Source organism: Mytilus californianus, unplaced genomic scaffold (genome assembly GCF_021869535.1).
Source record: "Mytilus californianus isolate M0D057914Y unplaced genomic scaffold, xbMytCali1.0.p SCAF_11, whole genome shotgun sequence".
Lineage (NCBI taxonomy): Eukaryota > Metazoa > Mollusca > Bivalvia > Mytilida > Mytilidae > Mytilus > Mytilus californianus.
The window spans coordinates 72,733,201-72,759,065 of record NW_026262593.1 but is presented as its reverse complement, the minus strand read 5'-3'; the positions used below and the strand labels follow the sequence as shown (position 1 = coordinate 72,759,065).

Sequence of the window (25,865 nt, the reverse complement as noted above, 5' to 3'; positions counted from 1 at the left end):
CCTATCTGAACATTTTCTTAAGTAAAAATCGAAACAGAATGGGTAGAAGAAGCGGCCGCAGAAACCAATCAAGGAAAGCAGAGAGAGAAGCTTTAAAGCTACTTGCTCCGAAAGGCGACTTATTTTGTGAAGGTAAAATAAATCAAAATAATAGAGAAACTTTAAAAAAATATTATATCGAAAGACTTTCACTTTTAATACACTTAACTAATTAAATCCATCAACACCGCCAATGATATAAAAAAAAACAGACGTTTTTGTTATTCGGGAGCAACCATTTAACTTCAAAGGAGGGTTGTGGTTTTTTTTTTGTCTGAGTCAGAATTTTTTTCGTGTAAAGCGCGAATATTTTTTTTTAGTTTCTCGACGCTTTCAATCAAATTATTTTTTTTTTCAAAATTTAACACTATAAGGTATGGGGAAAATTTGGATTCGGAATATTTACCTTTTTGTCATCTGCTTGACCACAATATTGTTTTCCTCATATTTTGGGGATAATTAAGATTCATCGGAGTGGATTAACTGTAGAGATATTATTTGTCGTGTTATCCCGTTTTGGTACCATTCATGTAATGGTTTAAAAATATATCCATATTTTTATTCATAAGAGTAAGTTTTCATCAGCTCTCATCAAAGCTAAGAAAAGAAAAAGTTATTGAACATAAGTGGCAAATTCACTGAAATCAGTAACATAATTGACAAAAACCATGACCCAATAATAATGAAAATTGCGTGTTTTACACTCCAGGTCAAAAGCCAGGGGAGTTACTAGATCTGACGCAAGAGGCCAAAGGTCAAGCCGACGACAAAGAACTAAAAGATGGAGATACATGGGATACTTACCAAATGGTATTATTCGGATATGTAGACGATGACCAAGCTCCAGATCAAGTTGGTAAGAAGATTATCGAAAGTCTAGATATGTTAAGACTTAGATTGGTGCCCTGTCCTTCGTCTGTTTGGCTTGACAAGGAAGGGTGTCTGAGAAACCCGTATGTTGTAAGGAAGAGGAAAGGATAAGGGGGTCGTTTAATTCAAACAGTATTGAAAGACTAGGCAAAACAAATAGCAGTGGGCAAATTGATGAAACTCAACCAAGGATAAGTCAGTTTCAAAAGGAAATGGATGAGAAAGGGATGGGAGAGCCTTTTAATGGACGTCGGGATTGGGTCTTTATTTTTGTGGGAATTCGGGGTTGGGGCTATATTTTCCCCGGAATTCAGGATTAACACTTATGGGGACACGGGAAATAATGAATCATTTTAGGGATACGGGAAAGAATGTTTATTTATTCGGGAATTCGGGATGACACCCCGTCCTACCGCCCCTCATTGGAAAAGTGATTAGGTTTCAGCCCCAGAAAAAGATCGAGATGGAGAGGATTTCAAACCAGAGAACAGTTTAATGCAGGGTAAATATAAGAAGTTTCATTTTATATGTCTCTGATTTTACCGCTTTTTTCTTTGCCATTTCACCTTCACCCAACCCCTTTGTTTGTTGAACTTTTTTCTCATTGGCTCTTGACTACACCCATTCGTCAATTATAGGGTGATCCGACACTTTTCTTAGTTCTTTGCCTAAATCTGCAAATTTGGAGACAGATTTGAAATTTATTGGATTGACTGTTTATTTGTATAAATAAAACTAAGGATTTATTGCATCATCCTAAATGTTTTAACAAAAACCAAATATTTGTGTTTTTTAGAATCATTTTTTAACTTGGAAATTTAAGGGGAGATAACTCTTTTGTGTATAGCAAAACATACTGGAATGTAAAGATGATAGGGAAATATTATTTTTTTACTTGTAGTAAGAAAACAAGTTCGGTGACAACATTTTTTTCTTTTTATTTTATAAACCCTATCTTCTCATATCTTATTTCAAAATTCCAAACACAATTTTTGCAGGGCAATTTTGAACGACTTGTAGCTTGAAAAAAGGCACGGTGACCCATACTTTTTATTATATTTTTGAAAAAAAGCATAGAAAAATCTTCATTTTTGCAAAAGTATAAGAGTAAATATATACCGATGATCAACCTTAGTTACTTTGTAAATTTGCAATGCAATTGGAACATACATCATACATTATTAAATTGGTTGCAATATGATGAAATACCAGTAACAGTTAAATGAAAACCGATTATTTCACATGTGAATTTCTCTCCTCTGACGTCATACAAAAATGAGTATTGCTAAGAGTCGATGACGTGACACTCACAAAAATAAAGAAATACTGTTACATATTTTTTAACCATGTCTTTCATATGTTGATAGAGTAAATTGGAAGGTCAATAGCATTTATATGAATTAATGCACAATACATATCTTAGGATAATAAATCAAGGACTGGTCATTTTCTTTCATTAGTGTTTGGATGGGGGTCCTTCATTTCTGTATTCTCATTTTTTTCCCTATTCTTTATAATTCTAATATCGTCAACTAGTATAATCACAATATATCTACCTTTAGCGCAAACGCAGCAATACACATAAACGGCTGTTCCGCGTTACGACCAATTTATTTATACTGCCAGATATTCTCAATTTTCGACATCAAAATCCCCAGTTTACGAAGGCCAAGCTTCAGATACAATATATTTATCTCTATTCTACAGCAAAATAAACAAATTATAAAATTGAGAATGGAAATGGGGAATGTGTCAAAGAGACAACAACCCGACCATAGAGCAGACAACAAAATCAGTCCATTTCAATTTATTTTTCATTTTAAAATTTCATAAAACGAAAATTCCGCGAAATGATGTTATTGTCTTGACATGGCAACGAAACAAGGTGACGTCACAAATATGTTTCCGTAATCAAAAAATCAAATGTAAACAGTTGGAAAGCAAGTCCTTGGAAACGTCAGTTGTCGTCAAGTTCTATCAGCAACAATAGCAGGGGGAATTAATTAGGTGGCGCTACAGTCTGCCGTGACTTCAAAAAGTCCGCCAAATCAATCGGCTAAAAGATTGACGTTTAAAGTATTTATTTCAACTTGTCATGCTTTTATTATAATTTAATTTTAAAATTTGTACGTTTTGCGACCAATATAGATTCAAAACGTCATACAAACATTATCAAAAATAGCTTGTTATTGCTATTTCTTTATCCTGTCCGTTCTAAAAAAATTTAGCCATCTTTTTTGTTCGCCAAAAACATCGATTTTTCATAACTTGACGTTTGCGTATCCAAATACGGAATAGAACGGTAATAATCTTAAATGAAACCGGGTAAACTATTTTAAATTTCTACACAATTTTGAAGCCATCATTTTTTACTATTATACATCAATTTTGGTGACCACCAGTCATGTCAATTTGTACCTGGTTCTGGCTGCGTTTCTACTTCAAAACAGTAAAGTTCAACTTCTTTTCATTGTACATGTTTCCAAAGTACTCTAAAATATTGATTTTATTATAGATATGAATGAAATTGTGATTAAAAATTGTTTTTTTCACAATTTCATACGATAACTCCATTTTAAAGTAATTAAAACCCTTTTTGATCCCCTACACAAATTGACGGTGACATTGTTTTCTTTTTCAACATACGTCATATAACGTTTACAAAATATGTGTCAGGGTCATGTGTAGCTGCGGAACCGTAGCTCTTAGGTCCTCATGTTATTTTTTGACTATTTGCGGACCATAGATGGTCCGCAAATAGTCAAAAAATAGCATAAGGACCTAAGAGCTACGGTTCCGCAGCTAGGTCATGTGCATAGTGAAAATTTACACATTGGACAAGTGAAACAACAAACAAAGTTCTTCTTTATGGCGTTTGAAACTATAGTATAGGTCTAAGAACATTTCATTTATACTGGAAACAAATATGACAAATTAATGATGGCCTATGGATAAACAAAAGCACAAAAATAGCAATAGAAAATGCATTGCAAAGAAAATTTCTGGAGGAAAAAACATATGAAAAAAGGAAATGAAGGTCAGTTAATTATATTTATATTTTATAAGTTAAAAACCTTGCTTATTAATTATCTCTTTACTAAGTAAGCTACATTAATAGGAGCAAACACTAGCTTTTCAGGTCAAACAAGAAATTAATTCATAGAGATGTGTTCTTACAAAATTGAATTTATTCAAATGGCAAATTCTTGTCAAATTTAATCATCATTGATCATTATTAAAGTAAAATGCACAAGATTTGTCATAGTACCAACTTTCATTTCTGAGATTATTCATATAAAATATTCAATACTTTGTTTATAAATATGTAAAGCAGCAGATACAGCAACCCGAAGAAAAGAAGCCCCATTTTTTTTCAAAGATAAAATTGAGAATGGAAAAGGGGAATGTTTCAAAGAGACAACAACCCGACCATAGAACAGACAACAGCAGAAGGTCACCAACAGGTCTTCAATGCAGCGAGAAATTCCCGCACCCGGAGGCGTCCTTCAGCTGGCCCCTAAACAAATATATACTTTCATAATCTATAAAATACCCTGAGAAATTGGACAAAGGCTACTGTGCTAGCTAATCTAATAGTTGAATTTTACAATAATAATGATTTTAAAATTCAAAATTATGTCACTTTCACTTATAATTTTAAGCATTTTTTTTTTTACAGAATTTTTGTCATTTTTTTGGTAAACTTTTCCTTTTTCTGTAGGATATTTTCTAGGCTGTACTGTACTGTTCAACTAAGAAACATAGGCTTGAGTTAAAAGGCTTTTTTACTTTGAAGAAACTAAATTTTGACTCTTGGTCCCACTTTATTGAAATATAAAATATAAATGGTCAGTACTATTTTTTTTCAGAAAGATTATTTAAATTGTATACAGCATGTTTTATTGCATTAAACATTGTTAGAAGTAGTTAAAAAAATCCACTAGGAGTGATCCCATATTCCATTATAAAAATTGCAAACTGAAAGTAAATTTCATCAGCCAGAGCTAATTTATACAGTATCAGTTCAGCTAGGTTTCTAGATCTAATTTTTACCATTTTTTTGTCTTTTAATTTTTACCTGTAATCCTTCTCTGAAAAGTAGGGAAGTATCTCTTCTCATTATTATTATAACATAGTTGTTAATCGATTTTCTTTTATTTTCTTCTTGATTTTTGTAAAAATAAACTCCTATTTATTTATTTTGGTGGTTTTTTATTTTTGACTGATGATATCAAGGGGAGATAACCACTTGCACAAATCGGCAAAAAAACCACCGCTTCGTGTTGAACATAACTTGACGTTTGCGTATCCAAAACTGTATTGCCTAGATATTCATATCGAGTGTTTGTCTTAATGAGATGCTTTATTAAATTTAAATTCAGCCCATCATTTTTAGTTTCCTCGAAAATATTTAGATTTTTCGATCAGGAGCCTTGACAATTTTCACACAAACTTCAAGTTTGAAGATAAAATAAAGAATAAAGGACTTTGAGTTGATGTGTAAGTTTTGACGAGTTAAAACTATGTATATTCAAGATTATTTTGATCAATAAGTTTTTACCATGACAGTGGTATTTTAGTGAGTAAAAGTGAGGTTTGTCTCATCCGTAGTTTTACTGAATTTTCACGGTCACGTGACTCTATTGTTGCTGATAGACTTGGGGTCAAACCGTGACCTGCTTTCCAACTGTAAATACCGGGCTGCCGTTTCATAAAACAATCGTTAGCGTACGTTTAAACGTTAACCAAACGTAACGCTAAAATTCCGTTTCATAAAACAATCGTACTTTGCGATGGTCGTACATAGCGTGTGAATCGCGAACGTTATTTACGTGTGGTTAAACCTGTCGCAAAGCGATCTTTACATAAAAGATGGCCGTCGCCTTGCATACTTTGAGGCACAACCGACGCCGAATCTTTAGACGACACAGGGTTTTCAGGGAAGGATTGAAATCATGGACAATTTAAATGACACATATATCATATCTCGCTATACCGTCTTGGTAGATAGGGCATATTTGAGTTTTCAGATACACTTTTACCACGCCTTGAAAGGACGACTTTGATAAATATCTCAAAACCTCCGTTCACACAGACTTTCGGGTAAAGTAAAAGAGAATTTGCGTGCTATGTACTTACAATTTATATGTATAACAAGTTATTTCAACAAAACAATCAGAAATATCTGGACCAAACCATTTGTTGGTGATATATGAACAAAAACATGGATAAATTAAATTCTTATAAATGTTTACTGTTGACGCTACTAAAAGGTGTCTTCTGTCACGTCCGCGTTTTGGCAGGGAGTGCTTGTTTGTCCAATTATAATAACTCCGGTTGAAATATTAATAATATTTTGTTTTTAATTTTTATTCCACGAGGGCATTTGAAACTATCTAAATCTGTAGCTGTTAGCAAAAAAACGCAGCACTCTTTCAAAAAGATATGGGAAGGGTATGAGGGTATATTTATAAAAAAAACAAACTTGTGACAATGTCAGATATTTTGATACTGTGCGGGATTCAACATTATTCGTTGGATACCAATGTTCATGGCTTTTGTGGGTACAGGTGGACCAATAATTTAAGTCAACGAATTATTTTTTTTCTTTAGGGTTTGTATACATAAATTGGCAAAACCACTAAATAAATATCAATAAAATGCATTTTTTCCTTAATCCACGAACATTGATAGCCACGAAAATAAATTAATCCACAGTAGTTGACCTTCCAAATGACAGAAACAAGTGCCTGTGATGTACACGGATATATTTGTTCCTTACCTACACAACAGACGAAAAATATAAATAAAATTGGAAGTTGAACAATCAAGTTTCGGGTGTGCAACAATACAGAACGGTACTAACTTCCCTTAAAATGGTTTCAATAGTTATATATAATAGAAAATAGCTTTTGCAAATGTTATTATTACTATGAAAATGAAATGGTAGTACTACGATAGCCAAAGAACCTTAATACTGGTGCCTTAAAGTTTTAAAACAATGAGAAAGGAACGATACAAATAATTTAAAGAAAGCCATTTAGTTTAAACATATCTTATCTGCAAAAGTAGCAAAATGGTTATAAATATGAACAAAGAAAAAAATATTTTATAATGACGATAACCGAAAAGGAATACATGTTATCAAAAAATTCGGAACCCTTTGTCTCGCGGTTTTATGCTGCTGTCAGCGTAAAAGTGTAATGTTAACTAAAAAAATAGTCCAATTATCAGTAAACTACAGAATTAAAAAAAAAAATCTAAGATGGATACTGTCGTTTGGTCATAAACAACCTTCTGTCCAATTTCATGAAATTATACGAAGGGTTGACAAAGTTATTGATGTCTCAAACAAACTTTAACCACAGAGGGTCCACAGACTGTACCGAAATGTTGACCCCGACGCCGACGACGTAATCTATTATCGGTATGTCCCGCTTTATAAATAAATTTCGCAGGCTTGACAAAAAGGGTGGAAATATGTACATGTAAAATGATAAGACTGGTCTGGATTGGAATGAGAGAAATTAAGAATTGATAATTTTAATTGCATGTTTTGAATCGTTGTGTAATTCTGACATAAGATTGTAGAGACTCAAAAATGTATACATATTTACAAGAGAGTTGTCTCATTGGCACTCGTACCACATCTTCTTATATCTATTTTGCTGAAATGTAAGGTCTCCATCAAAAGCCAAGTAAAGCTCAAATGATATAGTATACATTTGTACATCTGTCTAATTAATAAAATTTCTCTCGCTTCATTGTGAAAATGGAACTAAAAAATGTGAAAACATTATTCAGCCGGCGAAAGCCATGTAAAAGAGGGTCGTAATGGGGATACCTTCATTACGATTAATGGTAAAAAAATTGCATGACCATTTTCTTAATGACGATAAAAAAAATCGACTGCTTTTGACAAATTTTTTTTCTCCAAAAATAACGGTAACAAATAATTATTTGAGATCTCTGAATCTCGAGAATACGGTGGCAATATGCGGCTATGAAAAAACGAGATAACTATCTTGTGGGAACGACGTATTATCTTGAGAGAACGAGATAACTATCTTGTGGACACGGCATATAGCATCTTGAGGGAACGAGATAACTATCTTGTGAGAACGACATAATATCTTGAAGGAACGACATAATATATTGAGGGAACCACATATCATCATGAGGGAACGAGATATCTATCTCATGGATACGACAAAACATCTTGAGGGAACGAGATAACTATCTTGTGGAAACGATATAATATCTTGAGAGAACGATAAAACTTTCTTGTAGGAACGGCATAGCATCTTGAGGGAACGACATAACATCTAAGGGAACGAGATACCTATCTTGTGGTAACGACATAATATCTTGAGAGAACGATATAACTTTCTTGTGGGAACGGCATAGCATCTTGAGGGAAAGACATAGCATCTTAAGGGAACGAGATAACTATCTTGTGGTAATGACATAATATCTTGAGAGAACGATAACACTTTCTTGTGGGAACGGCATAGCATCTTGAAGGAACGACAAAGTATCTTGAGGGAACAGTATTTTTTTCTTACATGGCAGCATTCTGCCACCGTACGATAAGGATATTTTGACGAATCACGATAAAACTTTAACCATTTTGTCGCTAACGCGACGTAAGCCGAAAATGACCGTTTGGCGCCTGACGGTAAAGTGCATCGCTACCCTCATTAAAGCCATCGATGTCATTAAAAAGGTATTAAAAATTTAAAAAAAAAAGCTATAAATGTTTATGTTCTCTATTTAATAAACACAATGTGGGAACGCAACTGTATGTTTTTTTTTATATTGTGGTCATTCGGGAGACTGTCAAGCGGGGCTCCGACATTCGAAATAATTTTCGGATACGTGTTTTTTTTCCCATTATTATCTCTGGGGCTTACTTGTAATGTATATGAGAAAACTTTTGTATCTGTCATTAATATTCAAACATTGAGGGGTGCCGAACCCATTCTTAAAGCAAGAAAACAGGGGGGAAATTGAAATAAAACTAAGAGCTCCGACCCAAATTATGGAAATAGTTGTGTTCGTTCAGCTGAAGTTTTGACTTTTAATAAAAGAATTGTTTTCAAAATTTTTAAGGTGTTTAAAAAGAATTAATATATAGTTTTTCCTCAAATTTAACTTTAATATGTTTACACTCACAAATAGTTCTAAATCTTTAAAAACACATGTCACTAAATATTTTTCACTGTACGGTCACTTGTCGGTAAACAACTTTCGACTGTATTATCACTTGGATATGTAATGTCGCTTGGGTGCAGAGTCATGATTTTGGATAGAGTATGCATGAAAAAAAAGTTACAAAACAGTACAACATAAGAATGAATTATAAAGATATATTGAAAATGGTTCAACTCAACAAGGCATAAAAAACCAACGATCAAAAAGATAAAGTACCGATTGATCATGACAGTTACTGAAACTAGTCTTACACCAATTATAACTTATAAAACTCACGTGTCCCCAGACTTTAATATCACTCAGTAATCATCAAATTATTCTGAAAATTGATATGTCAAAAATAGTCTAGATCGAAAAGATATTTAGTACTTGTTTTTTTGCAGCTTTAACATTTCACATACAGTCTAAAATAGGTTAGCCTATGTCATCACTTGACGTCCGTCGTCGTAAATTATTTTAAAATTCTTCTCCTCTGAAATAACTGTTCCAAATACATCCAACTTTAAATGGATGTTCTTTATAGTTGTGTCTAGTTTATAAATTCTATCCGGGGATTTCATACATAAAAAATTGCCACCATTGCCAAAAATTAAACATAAAAGGGGGGGGGGCGGTTTTTTGCTTATATCTCGAAACCTTAGCACTGCCATGAAATAAACAAAATATTTGAATCGCCGTGGATTCGATTCTCAACAAGTTGAAACCAAAGAAGAAAGTTGGTATTTGCTGGTTCTCCTATTAGTATGCAGCATGTGGGTGTATTAGTAAAGATTGGTAGGTCCATATATGTCGGCCTAGTAAATTTCGGGGTCAAGATTGATATCTCATAATTATAGGTTCTAACCTGAACATGCACACCTCATGTTTTATCAAACATGAATAAAACTGAATCCTATCAGTTCCTTTTGTGGTATTCAAAATTCTTTGCGTGTATTATATCTGGAACACACATTCTAGGAGTTGCGAGGTGGTAAATTGCATGTGGCTTAATTACAATCAATTATAGTTCGAGTTCAAGTTCGAGATGATCTTCAAGTTATATTTCGAGTTACTTTCCAAGTTAAACTTCGAGTTCTAGTCAAAATTCCAGTATCAGCAACATTCGAGTCATCTTAAATTATGTTTGAATTCTTTACAAATTGTTGTTACAAATTAGCAAATACGTGATTGCAAGAATATATGGCCATATTAAATACATTTTATTGTTACATATGTAAATAGTTCCATCATGCCCACGGGGTATAACCGCCGTACGATTGATTCCGGAAGTTAATCGCTGCATCGCGAGGTTGGCAGATAGACCATCCTAAAATTTTCACCGAACTTCAAGACTAATTGACGTACTGTTCAGTTAAGTATTAAATTTTTATAAAAACATAGTTTGCTGATCCTGACAGCATTCTATATTACTAGAAGATGCCCGCAAAATCGCAGTACAATTAGGCAAGAGTTGAAACAAAGCAAAACTCAGTTTTCGCGGGTAGTACGCCGACTGAGCATACACGAAAGCGTATAAGACACGGATTGATAAAGGTCTTCGAATTTTGATATTTACTAAATAAAATTGTCGTTTTCTGTAGAAAGAAGATTGTTTCAAAGAAAAATAAGTACTACAAAACACTATATGTATACGTCATGTCACAAATATTTCCGACTTTGTATGGTTTCAGAGGAGTTGCTGCTCAATGAAATCAGTCTCTTCCTTGAGTAGTATAGATTTATATTACACGAACACAATGTGACTTTTTTTAAATATTACTTGTAATGATCGTAGGCTATGCGTACCCGCAACCGATTGAAAATAAATCGTGTGTCATGCAAAAATAAATCGTGTGTCATGTGAAAATTTCCAATTAATCTAGGACTTGCATGAATTATTCTGTAATAAATAGGAAACAATTTTATTAAGTCTACCTCGTTGGAGGAAACATTAAGTTAAAATTGGAATTTCTTGTACTTGGAGTCTTTTTTTACTCTCAGTCGTTTACTAGCATACTTTTCTCCAACGACAAAGAGTGCGATATCCGGGGATTCCCGTTCTAAAAATAAATAGCGATTGTCTAACGATCGAAAAATCTAACGATTCGTCTGCGTATGCTTTATGAAACGCACGTAAACGTAATCGTTATCACTACAAACCAGTAAAAGTCTGAAATGGCCTATGTCTGTACTCGACTGTACTGATTTTTACTCGACCAGTCTGAATTGGTCTGAAATTTACTCGACTTTACTCGACCCTAGTCTTAACCATACTCGACTGTACTGATTTGTACTTTACCCTTATCTTTGCCATTGAAAATAGTCTGAACTATTACTCGACCAGTCTGAAACAGTCTTAACTCATTCTCGACCTGTACTCGACCTATTTTTTTCAGTCTAAACCATACTCGACCAAAGGTCTGAACAATACTCGACCAGTCTGAACCATATTTGACCAAATAACCTCTACTTTTTCTAAATTTTAACTGTTAAAATAAATTTCTTTTTAACTGACATGACAACAGCCACAATAAAATAAAGATATATTATAAAAACAGATTTTTACATTCTTACATGATTCTCAGATTTATCGAATAGAGATAGTTAAATCAAATTATCTTATATAATAATTTAATTATATTAAATTTTTAAAGTTTTAGAGTTTTGTTAAAAAAAGATTTTCTTTTACCTAAAAATCACACATATACTGAGGGTAATTAAACCTTATTAAGGTGCTTCTTGTTTTGCATGTGTTTTTTTTCTAGATAAAAACTACATATATAGGTTTCATGGTTACATACAAAAAATGTACAATAGTTATATAATTATCTTTTTAATGAGGTAACAACAGCCAACAAAATCACCGAAATTGTTTAACCTTATTTTAGAAATATATCTTTTATTATAATTTGGGATATATTATATACAATATATCAAAAAGGGATAAAAATTAAAGAAATTAATAAAATTGTTCTTCTGATTAGTGGTGAAGTATAAAGTAATACCTCCTGCTTGGGGCAAACTCATGAAAAAAATCACACCTGGTCAGAGAGTATTAAATTCTAAATAACATTCATTCAAAATTGCAACATATTGTGAAACTTAAATCGCAAGGCCTTTTGAATTCATTAGATAAGTAATACACGAGTTTAAGAAAAATAGGGCTTTCTTTTTACCTGTAAAACACACATGTACTGAGGTAATTAAACCTTATTAAAGTGCTTCTTGCATGCCATGTCTTTAATTTTGACAAAAATTATTTAAATGTAATTGAAATAAATTTTTACTGTAACTTTGGAACACATTTCCTTTTTTAAAAGTTTATCACAGGATTACTATGGAAGTTCTATTATCATGATTATATTAAATTCTTGGTTTAACAAAACAAAGGTGTCATTTTTTAAATTTATTAAGTTGCTTTATATGCTATTTTATATATATTTTAATAAAAAAAAATGTTCACTGCATTATTAACTAAACTCAACTGACACCATTATATACGAGGCTTAAGTTAATGGTGAAAATTGTCCAGTAACCATAAAATATATCTGAAACATTCAAAAAAATTTGAATAACATTGAAAATATAAGTCACAATTCAGTTTTGAGATTATTTGATCAGCTTGTTTTATTTTTATTTTAAAGGTGAAATATATGTATGTATATAAGTGTTGATGAATATGGTGATGAAGTTATATTATGTTTATTGTGAAATTTTGGTTTCAATGCTATATTGAATACATTTTTAATTTCAAATTGTTGTTCAAATTTCTAGCCAGGGGAAATAGTTGTTGTTAAAAACAGCTCCTAAATTGATGAAATACAATAGATAGATACAAAAAATAGGTCTAGGTTGGTTAAGACTTGGTCGAGTATGGTTCAGACTAGGTCGAGTATGGTTCAGACTAGGTCGAGTATGGTTCAGACTAGGTCGAGCATGGTTCAGACTAGGTCGAGCATGGTTCAGACACGTATAAAATGGTTAAGTACTGGTCGAGTAAGGGTCGAGTACAAGTTCAGACTGTTAAGTATGGTTCAGACTACAGTCGAGTATTATCAAGTAAATTTCAGACCAATTCAGACTGGTCGAGTAAAAATCAGTACAGTCGAGTACAGATATAGGCCATTTCAGACTTTTACTGGTTTGTAGTGTATGTAGTCGTTATTCGCACGCTAATATTAACGTTAGTCGTTATTAGCGATTGTTTTATGAAACGGCAGCCGGGCGTTTTAACGTTTTCTGTGCCACAGATTTGTAAATACTACGTTGACTGCCACGTGCCGATTTTCGGCCGATGTTTTTTTCCTTACGTCGAACAATAGGCTTCAGTGACGTTGCCTCTTTTGTGAACTATGGGAGTGGCTACACAGACGAAGAACTGTGCCGTAACAAAACGTAACGTTATGCATGCAAAGTGCCTTAAAATTTTCATTTTAGTTGCGTCGGCCATACTATTATGGAGTATGTAGTTTTTAATTTGTTTTCATTCTGTGGACTTTCTGCTAATTTTTCTGTTTTGTTTTATATAAAAAAAATATATTAAAGAAATGGAGAAGTTTCCCTTATCAATGATATCAGTCGAAATGTTCAGTTACTGAAACCAATTTTGATGCACTGTGTGTGCACGTTTCATCAAATAATGAATCTTTAGTAGTGCTCCGGATCGAAATTATGGAATTATTAAACAAACAACAAACCTAAAACGTTCGAAGAGCGAATTCAAATACCAGAAATTTAGGCAGAATAACGGAAAAAAAAACAATAAAAAATATCATCTAGGGATAAGTAAAGATGAGTAATTAAAGTGCTCGTCGTGATCCTACAGAGCCATCTCTATGGGTGGGGTGGGGATTTGATGCATTATCAATCATTTATTCATGTAGGTGTAGTGGGTTGTCTTATGTTCTCACTTCTCCATTCTAATGCAAAACCTGCTACAATAAAAACATTTTTTTTATCAGAAACAAAGAATACATTTTTAATCAAGATTCAACACACAAATGATTATCTTTACAATCCCGGTGCACCCCTTACTGCATACTCGACAAACTATCCTACTCCTCCTCCGACCCCCGTAACCATTCCTGTCTGAGCATACATCACAGTCTTTCTCTCGATGACCGGGCAACTTCCTGATTCCGTTTTTATTTTTATGTTGTCTATTGTCTTGGTTTTCGTTTCTTTGCATCATGTGGTCTTTCGCGAGATCCTCTATAAGCTTTTGCTTAAAAACTAATCTTGACAGTTTAGGGTTATCCGATGTATCATGCATTGATAACCATACGGTGCATAAGATTAAAAACTACCTTTTCCCATACTTTTAAAGTTTTTCGTGCATCATTATAACTCTTTGTCATCATATCAGCCAAATCTACGCCCCCCCATAAATTTATTGTACGCACAAATCATAGCAGGTTTATCATTTTCCTGTGCTGCTGCTTTTGAAAAAGAAGATACGAGTCCAACAGGTTTTCTACCATTTCGTTCTTTATAAGCACAAAGAAGAATATGTCCTTGTCTAATATAAACACATCCTTTTCCTGCAAAACCGGATGCTTTATTGAATTTGGCATTTGACGATTGGCGCGTAAAGTTCCGGTAAAAAATGTGCCTTTTGTTAAAAGCTCTTTAGCCAGGTTAATGGAGGAGAAAAAACTGTCGGTGAATAAATGATAAGATTTGTGAAATAATCCAGCGGCATCTAGCAGTTTGTTAACAACGTATGCACCCTGTAACATTCCTTGTGGTGTTGTCTCGAATTGTCTGCCTTTGTAATCGCTGAGTTGATAAATATAGCCACTGACGGCCTCCGCTAGTACCCAAAGTTTAACTCCAAATTCCTCCGCTTTCGAAGGAATATATTGTATCATGATGGATGACCGGCCTTTAGAGGCGATTAGACTTTCATCAATACTAAGGTTCTGTTTTGGTTTGTAATGTAGTTTTGACTGTCGATTAAAAAGATCAACGAAGCACTGGAATTTTGAAGTAGGAGAATAATTATCGTCGTTCCGATTCGGTAACGTAGTATTATCTACGATATGAAATTTTTTTACAATGCTTTGAAATCTATTTCTTAAAAATATGTCACGAAACCAAACAGTATCCTGGCTTGGAAATTTTGTGTTCCAATATTCTGTAATGGATGGTTTACGTATGAGTCCCCTATTCACCTCTGAAAATAATGTTCTATGTTCTGCTACTGCTTAGAGAACAGCGGCAAATTCAGGACGAGAACATGCTAATGTAATATGAATATTTACCATGCTTTGTACTAGACCAACACACTGAGTCGTGATTTTTAACGTGCTAGTTCACAAGGTAACAGTTCGCAGGAAGCAATGTCACATTACCCGGACACATTATTCCGACTCCCGGCAGACCAGTCTTTGCTCTTACTTCTTAATGCCGTGTGCTATGCGGAGAAGCAGCAAATTATATACCAATTTTAAAGTCTTCGATTTGACCCGGCCGGGCAAAGGCGGGATATTTTACGTAGGAAAAATATACGGCAAAACTTCCTACGATAGTCACAGAGTGTGCATAAACATAGACCATATGTATGAGGGTCGTAAAGGGGGTAAATTCATGAAGACTAACGGTAAAAATGTGTGCCAAATGACGATAAAATGTACAATTTCTTTAAGACGAGAAAAAAATCGACTGATTTAGACGAATCGCGTTAATTTTTTTCCAAAAATAATATTTTGACGAAACATGGTAAAATTTTAACCAATTTAACACTAACGGTAGCTGAAAATGACCGTTTGACGCCTGACGATAAAGGGAGTTCCTACCCTCATGTATATCGTACTGAGTAAACTAGTACTGACTAGTTTAAATGGGAAATATATATAACATATAACTTTACAGGTAAATGTAAAATTTTACCTGTTTGTCTCTCTGACAATATGTCGTAGAAAATCAAGTGTCAGAAACAGCAAGAAGTAATCAATAGGTTTAGCGTCGGCAGTAGGGACATTCTGAGGGCCACTGTTCTCTACAATGAAATCTTTGGTCGTGCAGATAGTCAATACACCTTATCGCTATTCCCGCTTGACCCGAGAATCTGTCCCGCTCGAACTTTGACGTCATACAACAATCACTTTTCCATTGTGGCGTCAGATATTTTCTATTATGAAGTAAAAATTTTACGGGAACTTGTGTGATGTCCCTGAGTAATGGCGGACAAATAGCGATAAGGTGTATCTCCGGAGGTCTAACTCAGAACCAAGGATTGGCATTCATAGGAACTCCATTCATCGCATCTTCCGATTCTGAGCTGCCGCTTAAAACTTCAAAATCACCATCAATCTCCCCGTCAAACATTAAATCATTATTAAAATGTGACGTAAGTATATTCTATGGTTATAATTAGAGGTAATAAGGTAGATCGAGTCTATTTCACTGCGCATCTTGTTCGGAAATCTTGCAAATTTGAACATTAATTTATCATTCGAATGAGCAAAATATATTCAATACAAAGTAAATAATGTATTTTAAGTAAATTTATTATTAAAGTTGAAAGAATTTCACAAATAGCAAAATTGTATGCCAAAAAAAAAAAAAAAAAACTTAGGGGAGATAATTTGGGATTTTTTTATAATTGAAATATACTCAAGAACAAAAGAAACGCACCACCTCCAACATCAATAAAAACTTCTCAAAAAATCAAATTTTCAAAAATGAAAAATGTTGAAAAATTTTTGAAAACGAAAGTCGCGTGTATCTTTTCACATAAAGTGAAAAATTAGTACGATGATAAAATTTTTATCTTATTTTTCTGTAATGACCATTTGAAAATAACTTACCTTAGACTTTTGATTTTTGACTTTTTTGGTTGAAATCCCCATTGTCGCCACAAATACGAAAATTTCTCTTAAACTCGCGGATTAATTTTAAAATTATATTTTAAAATTGCTATGTATGGAAAGAAGTGGTGCTTCATTTGTGTTGTTAAGTGTATATAGGAAAAATCTGTTTTACTCCAATAGCGCGAAAGAAGAACAGTGAATGCAAGTTTTCTTTTAGAATATTAAAGTAAGTAAAGGTTGTCGTTTGTTGATGTGGTTCAAAGTTGTTTCTCGTTTCTCGTTTTTTATATAGATTAGACCGTTGGTTTTCCTGTTTGAATGGTTTTACACTAGTCATTTTTTGGGCCCTTTATAGGTTGCTGCATGTTCGGTATGAGCCAAGACTCCGTGTTAAATGCGGTACTTTGACTTATAATGGTTTAGTTTTACAAATTGTGACTTGGATGTAGAGTTGTCTCATTGGCACTCATACCACATCTTCTTATATCTGTGATAAGTGCTCTTTTCATACAGTTATAAAAAAACTATATCTATTGTTTTTTTAACATCAGGAAAATGTCGGATTCTCCCTGTTTAGTTAATGTAAAGTTTACCAGAATTGAACCTCAATCACTGCCAATTATATATAACATACGAACGAAAGGATACATATGCATTTTAAATCGAATTTCTAAATTGCATCAATTTACATTCTCTCTTGAAATTTTTTTAAAAAAAATCCATCTGCTGTAAAAAAAAATAATAATAAAGACCGGAGGGTGAACAAATACGATTTTTAGTTCTCTTTATTTTGCGGCTCTCTATTTTTCGCAATTAAAATTTTATGGAAACATTTTTTGTAGCGTGATTCGAAGATAATAGTTTTTGATTTAGTAATTTTTTTTTAATAGTTTTAAACTTTTCTGAAAAAGTAGATGTTTATGTTAATTGTTGGTAAAAGATCAAAGCAGGCGCTAAAAAAGGGGAGATTAACCTAGCTATCCCACAGTGTATCTCTTTTCAATCACAATATTTTTTCTTCAATTAAATGTATTGCTCTTTGTCTCGTCTTAACTTTTTAACATTTAAGCCGCAGTACTGGTATCTTAATACCGATAAATGTGTAACTATGATTCCGTTTTCCATAGCTATCCAAAAGCTGTTTTATTTTGTATCAGTAAGTACTATATAAAAATAAGGAGATGTGTTGATGATTGCCAATGAAACTATCCACTATTTGTTTGAGCGCTGTGGAACCATGATTTCTTCCAATTTAAAAAGAAAAAAAAATTAAAACCTACCTATGCCCTGGAGATTTTTGTAAATTGTTTTTAATAAAAGTATTACCGAAAAAGTACAATTTACACCTACGCATACGGAAGCAAGACTTCTCAAAATTGCCATTCAATCCCCGAAAGCCGTCGTACCCTTTTACGCAAAATATTATGACGCGACGTTATTAATTGTTATCGTCACTGACGGAAAATATTCTTGTGTACTTTAGAAAAAAACAAGCTTGGCAGTAAACGGAAAATTGCGGAATATTTCCTCGCACTGAAGGAGTTAAAGCTTTTTGTACGCCTCATAACGAATAAAATTACATCGGAAGAAAATATATAAGTGAAAAATGCGATTAAAAAAATAATCATTGAATTATATAATATTACTAATATTATCAAAATTGGGTAAAACGGAACAGCCAAAACAGAATTTGTCGTATTAGAATCGAAATAATTCATGGCAGCCGTAGATCTGTTTTCATTTAACCATGGGTTGGGCATTTATATTCGTATTTTACCCCTCGCTACCGCTCAGGGTAAAATAATCGAATATAAATACCCAACCCATGGTTAATGAAAACAAATCTACGGCTGCCATGAATTATTTCTTGATTGTTGCCCACTGTTCTCTATTCAATATACCGGGGTATTAGCACCTCAATCATTTTTTGGTCCATTTTTCTCATTCTTTTATGCTTTGTCCTTTATTCTCTATTTAAAAAAAACACCATCCGCACCCTCATAAAACTACTCGTCAACAAGAGGTTATATATACTAAGTATATACAATGTTTGTCGTTAGGCAAAATTCGGATAATTCTGCTCTGACCGTAGAAAAATATTGTACATGTTTCTCTTCGAAAATAGAAAACATTAACACAGACAAGGAAAGAGGATGCAAAACCAAGGTTCAATCCGATAAGGAGGACGACTCAGAGACATGCTGTCAGAGACGTCAAATAGAAAATGAAATGGACGGGGAAGATTCTGAGGTCTCAATGACAGACAAAGCTAGAGAAAAGTGTATTTATTTCAAACAAGAAAAGAACAATTTGATGCAAGGTAAATGTTTATAGAATTTCGTTTATTTTTTTTTAATATTACCGTTTCCTCTTCCATTCTCTTCTGTTTGTTTAATATTTTTTTCCTTATTGCTCGATCTCAACTCTCCAAATCGGCAATCATCTGGTGAATCCGTTATTCTCTTTCTGAGGAACGCTTGCCCTTATCTTTTCTACTTATCTAATCTTGTTTACTAAATATTTTTGCCAATTTGTCCATCTGACCTTATACGGCCTGGATATTCTTGATTTTTTTTGGTCTATTATTCTCTATTCTTTACTTTTTGACACCCCATTATTCTCTATTCCTTTTTTTTTTCATTTTTCTTTATACCTTATTTCCTTTGACCCATTCTTCTCTATTGTCTGAACCCAATCCCGACACTCCACTATCACGCCCTTTCATTGTCCACTTCTCATTTCTTCCGTTCGAATCACTACGCAGTCAACTCTTTATTTTTCTCGCGAGATTTCACTGTTGAATAGTACTAGTCTCCTTTCTGGCTATTGCTAAATTACCGGATTTCACTTTTTGATTTTTAGTGTCTAACGCCACTTTTAAGCACCGCTTTTGGGCTATTTCGTGGCGGACAGTTTTTATTGGTGGAGGAATCTGGAGTGCCCGGAGGAAACCACCGACCTTCGATAGGAAAATGACAATCCTAGTCAATTAAGATTGGAGTCGAGTGCACCTGCCCGAGCGGGTTTCGAACTCACAACCTCAGTGTTGACTGGCTAGTTATTACAGTAGTAACTACTTAGACCACTCGGTCACCGAGTCCCCGATTTCACTTTATGCATGTAGACTCCATAGTTTGATTTTATACTATTCTGTGAGATTTGTGTTTAAATTTCAGAGTGGAATGAAGAGCGAAAACTTTAGAATAGGGGATTTATTGGATGAGGGTTTAGAATGGGTCCCTCATTCTTTAATTTTTTTACCTTTGTCATGTTTATTCGCTGCACTTTTTGTCTCTATTCTGTCAACCCCATTCAGACCCTCTTAGATTTGAACCTATAAACGTTGCGTTGCATTGCAAGGGGCCACATATGTTCAAGGATCTGAATAGGTTTACATAATAGAGAATAATGGTCGACTCTTAAAGTTCAAAATAAAGGGCCATAAAAAGAAAATAGACAAAAGAAGTCAAGAATAGAGAAACAATGGGTGCAACAACAAGAATAGAGAATAACGGACAAAATGAAAAACAGTAGAGAAAATTGGTCTAAAATATAAAAGAAATGAAGGACTTAATTCCCATCCAGACCATCATGTAGAGAGCATGATGACTCTCGTGGACACCACCTCTACTCGAGGCATCACATTTAAGGTACACATTTTAATGTGTTAATACCAGTATCTAAGATAGACCCCTAATGCTTTATCAAATAATTATGTTTCATTACTTTTACAGAACAAGAACCAAACATACAAAGTGGATTGTCCGTCAGACTGATGGGATTCTTCAGAAAGGTAAAGTAGTTCATAACCTGGCATCCTGACCCAATCTAATACTTCGTCGATATCATTGAGCCAGGATCCCAGGCTAGGTATTTCATTCTTCCGAAAGGTAGGGTATTTTATCTTCCGAAATGTTGTGTATTTTATTCTTCCGAAAAGTATGGTATTTTTTCTTCCCAATTGTAGAATATTTTATTATTTCGAAAGATGGGGTAATTAATTCTTCCGAAAGGTAGGATGATTTATTAGGGCCCCGCCGAATGGCGGTCGCCCTATAGTGATCAGTCTGTCCGTCCGTAACAAATTGTGTCCGCTCTATATCTAGAGATCCGTTATAATTTCATACTTTATACTTGACATGTATATTAACCAACACCAGAGGGTGTGTCATAATGTTTGTACAACTTTATAGGTCGAAGGTCAAGGTCAAAAACTTTGGTTTCAGGTGACAACCCCATGTCCTAAGGTAAAGATCGTGTCCGCTATCTTGAGAACCGTTATGATTTCAAAGTTTATACTTAACATGTATATTAACCAACACCAGAGGGTGTGTCATAATGTATGTTCAACTTCCTAGGTCAAAGTTCAAGGTCAAAAACTTTGGTTTCAGTTGACAACCCCATGTCCTATGGTAAAGATTGTGTCCGCTCTATATCTTGAGAACCGTTATGATTTCAAAGTTTATACATGACATGTATATTAACCAACACCAGAGGGTATGTCATAATGTATGTACAACTTCCTAGGTCAAAGTTCTAGGTCAAAAACTTTGGTTTCAGATGACAACCCCATGTCCTATGGTAAAGATACAATTGGCTCCCATCTCAATGATGTCTAGTTTGTCCACAAGGTAGACATAAAAAAGAAGATGTGGTATGATTGCCAATGAGACAACTCTCCACAAGAGACCAAATGACACAGAAATTAAAAACTATAGGTCACCATACGACCTTCAACAATGAGCAAAGCCCATACCGCACAGTCAGCTATAAAAGGCCCCGAAATGACAATGTAAAACAATTCAAACGAGAAAACTAACGGCCTTATTTATGTACAAAAAATGAACGAATAACAAATATGTAACACATAAACAAACGACAACCACTGAATTACAGGCTCCTGACTTGGGACAGGTACATACATACAGAATGTGGCGGGGTTAAACATGTTAGCGGGATCCCAACCCTTCCCCTAACCTGGGACAGTGGTGTAACAGTACACTATAAGAACGAACTATAAAAATCAGTTGAAAGAGGCTTAACTCATCAGATGGATAAAATACAAATACTACAAATACAAGTGGACGTGGCCGGGTAGTTATACATCCAAAAAACAAAAAGACACTAAGTACAGATCTGAGAGTACTCGCAGTAACTGACAGCTAATCCAAAGCCACTAACAACTAATAAAAAAAAATCATGCATCTAAGACTAAATTATCAATCCGTACACATCCAACATCCTATTTTATTCTTCCGAAAGGTTAGGTATACATATTAAAAAAAATTAGAGACCATTCATAATGTGCATATTTATTCATTCGATTTCAAAAACATTTTTGATTTACAGTTAAATAATGAAAAAAACCCAGATATTTAGAAGTTCATTTGTGAAATTTCGAAGTGGACAGTTAGGGAAGGTCAAGGAGGATATGACCCCTTTTAGGCCAAAATTTGTGTACTTTTACTTCATGTTTTCAATGTTGACTGCGGGTCCCTGTTGATTTATATATTTTTTGGTAGGCTCCTCCCCCTTTGAAAAATACTAAATCCTCAACTGACATTATAACCTGGTTCCATGCCCACAAACACAATCTCATATTTGTTGTTAAACTCAAGAGAGACGGTCTGGGTATAGAGGGAAAACAAGGGGGCTGGGGCGGGGTCTTCATGTCTGTATTTTTAATTTCTTTATGCCACTTTCTCTTTTCTTTATTTAGTTTGCCATTTATTCTATATTGTTAAAATTTTAGAACCCAAATATTTTCTGTTGTTAAATTATTTGATCCATTTTCGGTATTCTTTATTTCATTTCAGAAGTCCAGGTCCTCCAAAAGAGAGCAGAAATCTAAAGAGAAAGATAGGAAAGGTAAAAATATTTACATTTTTTGTATCTTTATTTCAAATAAATGAAAGCATTTGATATATGTGCATGCTTTACAAAAGATAATAATCTCGACTGATGTGTTTCTACGGCAGTTGCACAATTTTATTCCCAATTTGTATAACATTTTAACTGGTCAAATGTCCTTTAAAATTAGACGTCAGGTAAGATTTACCTTGTTTAAGCCACTAACGGACAGGTATCAGTGGAATTGGAAATCATACCAGAACTCTATGAAAATATTACTATCTCGTTGGAGCGTGCTCGTCTATAGTGCCAAATAAAAATTAAAAAGGCCCTTAAAAGAGAAAAAAATAGACAAACTAATAAAGAATATAGAATAATGGGTTGCTACAATATAATAAATAGAGAATAACGGACAAAATAAATAAAGAAAAGAGAAAATGGTATAAAAAACGAAAGAACAAACGAATGAAGGACACCCCATCAAGACCATCAGGTAGAGAGCATGATGACTCTCGTGGTTATTTCCTCTAATCGAGGCATCACATTTAAGGTACAAATTTTAATGTGTTAATACCAGTACCAAAGATAGATCCCTAATGCTTTATCAAATTATTATGTTTCATTACTTTTACAGAACAAGAACCAAAAATAGAAGGTGGATTGTTCGCCAGGCTGATGGGATTCTTCGGAAAGGTAAGGTATTTCATTCTTCCGAAAGGTAGGGTATTTTATCTTCAGAAAGGTTGGGTTTTTTATTCTTCCGAATGGTAGGGTATTTTTTCTTCCGAATGATACAATATTTTATTCTTCCGAAAGGTAGGGAAATTGATTTTGCGCTATACTTTACAATAATTTCGAAGTGGACATTAAGGGAAGGTCACTTTCACTTCATGTTTTCAATGTTGGCTGCGGGTCCCTGTTGGTTGTTTTTTTTTGGTAGGCGCCTCCCCTTTGAAAAATACTAAATCCTCATGCAACTGACATTATAACCCAGTTCCATGCTCACAAGCACAATCTCATATTTACAGTGGTATTGACTGCGACAGCAATAATGACCTCGCCTATGGCTCAGTCATAATCGCTTTCTTAGTCAATACCACTGTCCTGTGGGCAGTCCATATACCACGATAATGACCAGTTTTTCAATAACTATTATGTTTATTTCATTGAAGAACCATATTTTTAAAAATTCTCATAAATTCAAATTGTTCAAAGCAAACTTAAGTTATTGTACGATTTCTATAGGAAAGAGTGAAGACCAGTCATAGTGATAACTATAAATCACTGCCATTCATTTATGTGCAATTTTTCAGTATATATGAATACAAAATAAAGTTTTATATAATTTTATAATTAACGAATCGCGATTTCGTTTTATGAAAGGGACATCATTCTGTTAAAGACCGATGGAATTTTTTACTGAAAAATAAAGAATGTCATGTGGCCCCTTGTTATCAAATGAGAGAAGCTAATTCTAAATCGATATAAAATAAGTGTTGTTTAATCCTTAAGAGACGCTCTTGATATGGAGGGAAAACAAGGGGTGGTGGTGGTGGTGGTGGGGGGGGGGTCTTCATGTCTGTATTTTTGAATTGTTTAGGCCACTTTCTCTTTTCTTTCTTTATTTTGCCATTTATTCTGTATTGTTAAAATTTTAGAACCCAATTATTTTCTGTTCTTAAATTATTTGATTTTTTTTCGGTATTCTTAATCTCATTTCAGAAGTCCAGGTCCTCCAAAAGAGAGCAGAAATCTAAAGAGAAAGATATGAAAGGTAAAAAATATACATTTTTTATATCCAGTTTATTTCAAATAAATGAGGGGCCGAGTGGTCTAAGTAGTTACTACTATAATCACTAGCCAGTCAACACTGAGGTTGTGAGTTCGAACCCCGCTCGTGCGGGTGCACTCGACTCCAATCTTAATTGACTAAGATTGTCAGTTTTCCTATCGAAGGTCGGTGTTTTTCTCCGGGCACTCCGGCTTCCTCCACCAATAAAAACTGGCCGCCACGAAATAGCCAAAAAGCGGTGATTAAAAGTAGCGTTATAACACTAAAAATCAATTCAAATCAAATCAAATAAATGAAAGTATTTGATATATGTGCATGGTTAACAAAAGATAATAATCTCGACTGATGTGTTTCTACGGGAGTTGCAAAATGTTATTCTCCCTTTGTATCACAATGTCACGTTTAAAACATTTTAAAAGGTCAAACGACCTTTAAAGTGAGACGTCAGGTCAGATTTAACCATGTTTAAGCCACTCACGGACAAGTATCAGTCGAATTGGAAATCATACCACAACTATATGACAATATTACGATCTTGTTGGATACATGTAGTGATCGGGGTGTTATAATTGGTATTATTTACATAGTAAACTGCCGGCACAATCTATCATCATATACATGTACAATACAGAGCTCATTTTCAAATCGCAGAAACATGCTATAGTCCAGAATGTGCATTTTAACCGCCACTGGGCGTTTAACCGGATAATATAACGAAATAGTCAAAGCAGTCCAACGTCAAGTTTATGAATATTTCTACTTAGTGGACATTTTCCACCACTGTTTTTTCAATAAATTTTGAGTCCTTTTGGAGATAAAATATGATGAAAAAAGTTTGGGGTACCAACTTCGTTTTGTCACAATAGCAACCTCAGTTTCGTATTATGCATTTTTTTTCTTGAATTTCTTAAATTTCAAGACATTTTTCAGATTTACATATCTTGATTATATTCAATTTTACAGGAAAATTTAAAAGTAAAGACTCAGGATCCAGGCCTTTCATGGACGTATTTCTTTGTTGCGGATTGAAATAATTATGTCTTTCGTCGATTGATTGTGTAAACAGTATATTGCATAAAAAAAAAAAAAAAAAAATAAAAAATAAAAAATAACGAAACACAAAAAAAAAAATATAAAAGAGGTCCCATATTGGTGTGACCTTAAAAAAACAAACAAAAAGAAAATAATATGAAATTTAAAAAAAATGTTGATATTGTATGTGTTTAATATTGTTATTATAATTAAAGGGGCTCTTATTTTTATATTCTGTACTCTTATATGAATTATTAGGGAGGCATTCGTCTTTA

General features: G+C 33.7%; 1 protein-coding gene across 1 annotated transcript; it reads left to right on the top strand.

Moving 5' to 3' along the window:
* Positions 1 to 770: 770 nt before the first annotated feature.
* Positions 771 to 25,865, top strand: LOC127720664 (uncharacterized). Its single transcript, XM_052227377.1, has 7 exons — positions 771 to 895; positions 19,042 to 19,236; positions 20,651 to 20,709; positions 22,733 to 22,784; positions 23,401 to 23,459; positions 24,489 to 24,540; positions 25,522 to 25,865. Exons 1-7 carry the CDS (start codon positions 847 to 849, stop codon positions 25,590 to 25,592), a joined length of 537 nt encoding a protein of 178 aa, XP_052083337.1. The 5' UTR covers positions 771 to 846; the 3' UTR covers positions 25,593 to 25,865.

Excerpts from the sequence above, each read along its gene's own strand:
- LOC127720664 (XM_052227377.1), top strand. The coding sequence starts at position 847 with ATGGTATTATTCGGATATGTAGACGATGACCAAGCTCCAGATCAAGTT. Across the intron at positions 896-19,041 it reads CCAAGCTCCAGATCAAGTTG|AAAACATTAACACAGACAAG; the intron begins GTAAGAAGATTA and ends CTTCGAAAATAG. Across the intron at positions 19,237-20,650 it reads AAAGAACAATTTGATGCAAG|AACAAGAACCAAACATACAA; the intron begins GTAAATGTTTAT and ends TTACTTTTACAG.